The 6,632-nt window shown below is 34.9% G+C and overlaps 1 protein-coding gene across 2 annotated transcripts in view; it reads right to left on the bottom strand.

Moving 5' to 3' along the window:
- LATS1 (large tumor suppressor kinase 1) overlaps positions 1-6,632 on the bottom strand; it is a 53,110-nt gene continuing 46,478 nt past the window's right edge. The window contains exon 8 of one of the 2 annotated variants that reach the window (XM_032339264.1): positions 1-3,854. In XM_032339264.1, the coding sequence (XP_032195155.1) occupies positions 3,345-3,854 (510 nt within the window). In that variant the 3' untranslated portion in view covers positions 1-3,344. Of the gene's footprint in view, positions 3,855-6,198; positions 6,349-6,632 lie in introns of those variants that run through there. The other variant, XM_032339265.1, reaches the window with a different exon arrangement.

Here is a 6,632-nt window from a genome sequence, read left to right as displayed (position 1 = left end):
TGAAAGATCTGAATTTTTTTTTTATTATTATCCCAGCAAATATGACACTAGAGAAAATGGTTGGGAAAATACAAATAAAGTCATTAAAAACACAGGCTGATTATTCATATCTACTACATTCAGAAGTATGCAAAACAATTTAGTTATATTGCAAAGCTGTAATTCCTTTTCCTAACAAAGCATTATTTTATAAAACTGTAGTGTTGTATTGATTCAATTTTAATACAAAATACTTATATACACAATACAATATAAAAGTAAACTGTGGGATAATGCCTTCCACAAAGGGATATATTAAGGCGCTTTACAAATATACCAATATGTTGACCCAAATTACCTTTTGCTTTAGATTAAAATAAACAGGCTAAATAAATGTTTCACTTTAAATACCAAAGGGATTTTTGTTTATTTTTGCTTATTAAAGAAAAATTTCTAAAGTACCTTAGGTAACAGCAGCAGCAATATCTAAAACTCTTCCCACTGTATTCTCTAATTTCTAACATATTATTAAGTCAGAATAAAACATTTCCACTCACAGTTTTGCACTTTGCAACAGCAGAAGGTAATAACTTTTTTAAAAAGTCAATCTCAAAGTGACTTCTTAGTCATACATTCTATAGTTCCTATTACAAATAAAGTAGAAAAGATACAGCAACAGGGCCTGCCTTGGAATGTCACCAGACAATACATAATAGTATCTACAATTACATAATTATAGAACACATTTCATAAATACTATTGATATACATAAAAAGGGGATAAGTATAAGAAAGACAGCAAGTTTTTTATTAAGTGGGAAAATTATCTGAAAAAGAAAACACATGTAACCAATGTTTTCATTCTATTTCAATTGAAAGCATATAGATTTTTTCATGTTGTTCTCATCTTTCTGGTCAGGAACACCAGATTCTGTGCTAGAAGAACTGGATGTGGTTTGGGAACAAGAGAGCTAATAAGTATATCCAAATTGTTAAAAGTGCAGACAGCAAAGGCTTGTACACTGCTTTACATAAACAGAAAAAGCTTACTTTGTCAAAGAAAATTTTAAAAGAACACAGAATTTGTAGTGTGAGCACAGAATTTGTAGTGTCAACACAGATTTTGTGGGGAGGGAAGGAGGGAGAGGAGACAGCACCTTAGTATTCCTACAACATAAAACTAACAGAGTTGGTTTTGTACGGCACTGCATCACAATCCAGAATGGAAATTTCAATAAATCTGAGAAAACCCAAAGAGCCAGAGGGATATCTTAACATTTGAGTACTGAGCTAAAAATTCTTGAACTACTTTGTCTGGCATAGGATTTTATAGCACTAATCAAATGTTCCATGAAGTGGAGACTGCCAAATCATTCTGGTGCCCTTTCTTACAACTCTCTGATTAGAAGTCCTTCAGAAATATTCCTGTAGCAAGCCTGTAACAAGCCAAACATCTATTTCAGTGCTCTCAAGAGCATGTTTAAAATGTCTTCGTGCTGTACCAGCAAGAGAGAGGCATTCCTAAGGGTATCTTATCACATGGTACAGACTTTTTTCCATCACAGATTATCAGTGTTTACACAAGATGTGTGAATCTGAGTACTAATCAGTAAATTTAGAGCAAAGTTCTTAGTTTAATATATCAGTGTTCTAGGACAGAGGTCCGTAACCAAGTTTATGAAGTTTTCAACATGTCCAGAATTCCTAAGACTGCATGTAGCATTCTATATGTGTGTGTTGATTTGTATTTTTGGGGGAAGAGAGTCCCCACCTTTCGCAAAAAACCAATGAACCCCAAAGACCCATGGTTTACAAGCTGAGCTCTGAGAGGGACACCCAGAGAAACATGGGAAGTTTGAGCTAGTAAGTCTTCATTGCCAGCCCCAATTCAAATAGAACAGCTTTGCCTTTAATTTTACTTACATATGTGAGACTTCCACTAGCTTTTTTCCATTAGTTTGAAAATCCTAAAATTATGCCTCTTCTTATCCAGAAATATAAAATTTTAATAAAACAATTCCCTATCAGTGGAACTTAAAGAAAAAGAAGTAAAATACAAATTTTACTAACGGCAGAATAAGAGCCCTTTTCCCCTTCCTAAAAGAGAAGCTAAATGTATTTTGGTTTGAAACCATAAGAGTTCTTAAAACCTAAGCATTATATATAATAGGCATGCTGAAAAACACATTATTTAACCTTAAATTAAGTTAGGAGGATTTGAATTTTCTATTAAGACTACTATGTAATTTTTTCTAATTACTAAAGGCCACTCAATTAGGATTTAAATAATAATCTTTTCACCAGTTAATCTGCCCATAGGTAAAATATGGTCAAACAGCCAGATTTCCTTTTCCTTAACAGTCCATATATACAGCACTGTTCTGAAAGAGGAAACATATAACATTATTGATGACATAACCAAAACTGTCACTATACAGAAAAAGTACTTTTCTAGTGAGTACCCACAAATAATTTTTCTAATTAAAGTTTCATACGAAACTGAAATTAATCTGCTTAGGATGGTGGAAACTTTAAAAAAAATTGAAGGAAAAATATGAAGGATGCTAGCATTCAGTACTGTAAATTTTGACTTATGGCAACTTTATTCCCTTTTAAAAACTAGAAGCAGCATTAAAAAAATACCAGTATATAAAGAAAAATGGTAGTGCTCTGCTTCTTTTAAAGCCAGTAATTCTTGAGAAATAAATGCTAGAAGAGTAAATATTCCACAGAGGGGGAAAACAAACAAACAAACCAGATAATCTGCATTATTTTTTCTTCTGATGAACATACTTATTTCAACCCTGTATTTCTCAGTTCTAAGATGTAAATTATCAGATTATCATTAGCCTAGAACACTCTTCACCATAATGGCTTAATTTCTACAGCTTATTTGTACCAAAAACAAGGTTATGGGGGTTAAAAGAAGAACAAAACTCTGTGAATGTGGGATACATTTCATATTTGGTTAAAGCAAGATAAAACTAAAACTGTCTTTCAAAAAAATTTCAAAAACTCTGTTTTTTTTTTAAAATTATTTAGTGTATGTACATATAGATACCAAGCTTCTCCTTTTTAAACAAAGCACTATGTTTTTATTTTAAGTACTTTAAGTACCAAGAACTGACTATAATATTCAGCTCATAATTTACTTTCTTTATTATGATTTTTTCTAAATTACTGATTAAAAAGACTGGAATAAATTAACATTTTAAAAATTTTTTCCATAATTTAGGAACATAAGATATTGTACACAGAGCACTCATACACAGCTCTGTCACATTTGCATAATTTTACTCTCAGAGCCTCAAAAAACTCTGCGTTGGGTCTTTTTGCAAACCCTCATTACAACAATTATCTAGTGTGTTAAACATACACTAGATCACGGTTTTTGATCTCTGAGCCTGTGTGCTGATCATCTTCATCTGACTGTTGCTCTGAGCCTTGTGAATTAATATATTCATATTCAATAGGCTTTGGATAATTATACGGGTAACCATTGTCATCAAAAAACCTCCGAAAGGTAAATTCATAGAAAGCATGTTCAGGGTGCTTTCCATTTTTATACCATCCGTTGAGAGTGTCATTTACATTTTCTTCCTCATTATCATCACTCCATAACTTATCAGGATCAACAGGATCAAAATTTGATGTATCTGTTGGGTGTGTGATTTTAGGAATGTATGAAGCAGACTGCTGTCTCAGGTCACTGGAGAAATCAATTGTTTTAAAAAATGGATGTGCTTTTATTTCATCAGCCCCATTCTTGCCTAAGCGATCTTCTGGTCCTCGGCAAAGTTTAATAATAAGATCAGATGCTTCAGGACTCAGTTTAGCTTGAGGTGGAATGTGAAGAGATGTTTGCCAGTTGATAACCTTTAAAGAGGATTTTTAGAAATTAGGAGGGAAGAGATAAATAAGAAAAACAAAAATTTCCTCCAAGTTGTATACCAAAAAGTTTTACCAGACTATTTGCATCTTTAAAAATAAATCGTATTGTATTTCACCTTCCTTACCTTTAATCATGAATGAATCAATCAGTGGTGGGAAATAACCTTTCTTCCCATTCTCTCCTCTCGACGCAACTTATACTCACATTATAAGACTCATCACTGTAAGTTTATTTATTTATTTATTTTTCATCACTGTAAGTTAATTAACTCCGCGGTAAAGCTCTTCTACTTATGGCAAAAATGATTATTTCTACTCTGCCTCCCATTCTATGTTACTGGTATCACAGTATTTCTACTACTTTGTGATACGTATTTACGACTGTGTCCTTCTACCAGAGTTAAAGTTCCGTAAGGCTATAGACCATGTTTTGTCTTTGTATTTCTCAGTGCTTGGCAAGTTGCCTGGCACATAATTTATAGATGTTCAATATATTTCTTCTGGGGATGCCTAGGTGGCTCAGACGGTTGCCTTCAGCTCAGGTCATGATCCTGGAATCCTAGGACTGAGCTTCACATCAGGCTCCCTGCTCAGCAGGGAGCCTGCTTCTCCCTCTCCCTCTGCCTATCCCCCTGCTTGTGCTCTCTCTGCCTCTCTAAGTGAATAAATAAAATCTTGTTTAAAAAGATTTTATTTATTTGAGAGAGAAAGAGAGAGCATAAGAGGAGAGAGGTCAGCAGGAGAGCCTGATGTGGGACTTGATCCCAGGACTCCAGGATCATGACCTGAGCCGAAGGCAGTTGCTTAACCAACTGAGCCACCCAGGTGCCTGAATAAATAAAATCTTTAAAAAGAATGTTCTGGCTTTGAATAAAACAGAATGAGGGAGAGCGGGAGGGAGGAAGGAAAGAAAGAGAAGAAAGAGTAAGAAAAAGAAGGTAGTAGGTAATGAAGAAGTATTTGTTACTATTGAGTTTTGAAAATTCTTTTTATAGTCTAGAGACAAGCCCTTTATGGGAAATGTGATCTGCAAATACGTTCTCCCAAGCTGTAGCTTATCCTCATTGTCTTGATTGTGTTTTGTTTAAAGACTTTATTTATTTATTTATTTATTTATTTGAGAAAGGGTACACATGACCATGCACATGCATGCCTGGCAGGGGAGGTGGGCGGGAAGAGGAGAGAAAAGGGGAAAGAATTTCCATCAGATTCTGTGCTGAGATTGGAGCCCAATACCAAGCTTGATCCTGAGGATCACGACCTGAGCTGAAACCAAGAGTCAGACGCTCAACTAACTGAGCCACCTAGGCACCCTTGACTGTGTGTTCTTTATACTGCAAGTTTTATTAAAGTTTTGATGAATTCCAATTTCTCAACTTTTTCTTGTATGGATCATGAATTTGGTGTCATTTCTTTTCTTTTCTCTTTTTTTTTTTTTTTTTTTGACGGACGGAGATCATAAGCAGGCAGAGAGGCAGGTAGAGAGAGAGGAGGAAGCAGGCTCCCCACTGTGCAGAGAGCCTGATGCAGGGCTCCATCCCAGGACCCTGAGACATGACCTGAGCCGAAGGCAGAGGCTTTAACCCACTGAGCCACGCAGGTGCCCCTTGGTGTCATTTCTAAGTATTCTTTACCTAACCCTAGGCCATAACGATTTTCACCTATGTTTTCTTCTAAAATATTATAGCTTTACATTTTATACATCAATGATCCATTTTGAGTTAATCTTTGTGTAAGGATGAAGTTTACATTGAGTTTCAGTACTCTGTATATGGCTGACCAATTTTTCCTGTATCATTTATTGAAATACTATTCCTTCTCCACCTGCACCTTTGTCAAAAATCAAATGGTCATAATTGGGCGATTCTATTTCTCCATTCTCTATCCTATTCCATGGATCTATATTTGTGTCCTTCTGCCAATATTACCCTGTCTGGATTACTGTAACCTCACAGTAAGGTTTTTTTTTTAAGATTTTATTTATTTATTCAACAGACAGAGATCACAAGTAGGCAGAGAGGCAGGCAGAGAGAGAGGGGGAAGCAGGCTCCCCACTGTGCAGAGAGCCCAATGCAGGGCTCGAGCCCAGGACCCTGAGACCATGACCTGAGCTGAAGGCAGAGGCTTTAACCCACTCAGCCACCCAGGCGCCCCTGTAACCTCACAGTAAGTCTTAAAATCAAATAGTTGATTCTTCTTTCTTCTTATTTTCTATTTAAATAAATATTAAATAATAATATTACATAAATATTAATATTACATAATAAATATTTATTTTTAAGTAGGCTCCATGTCCAGTGTGGAACCCAATTTGGGGGCTTGAACTCACAACCTTGAGATCAAGACCTGAGCTGAGATCAAGAGTCAGACGCTTAACTGAGTCATTGAGGCAGCCCCTTTGTTCTTCTTCTAAAAATCAGTTTTCATTATTCTAATTCCTTTGTCCACCATATACATTTTAAAATTGGCTCATCTATATCTACAAAAATTAGAAGAGAATTAAATCTATAGATGATTTATTTTGGAGATAAGTGATAGCTTTACTATGTTGTCCTTCAATCTATCAACATGGCACATGTCTGTATTTATGAAGATCTTTCTTGATTTTCTTTCATCAGAGTTTGTAGCTTTCAGCATACAAATCTTACTCATGTTTTATTAAATTTATACCTACATATTTCAATTTGGGGCATTTTCTATAAATGTTACAGCTTTTAAATTTCAGTTTCTAGTCATGTATTGCTTGAATATAGAAATATAATA

This window comes from Mustela erminea, chromosome 4, assembly GCF_009829155.1.
Source record: "Mustela erminea isolate mMusErm1 chromosome 4, mMusErm1.Pri, whole genome shotgun sequence".
Taxonomy (NCBI): domain Eukaryota; kingdom Metazoa; phylum Chordata; class Mammalia; order Carnivora; family Mustelidae; genus Mustela; species Mustela erminea.
This window is presented reverse-complemented; position numbering and strand designations above follow the sequence as displayed.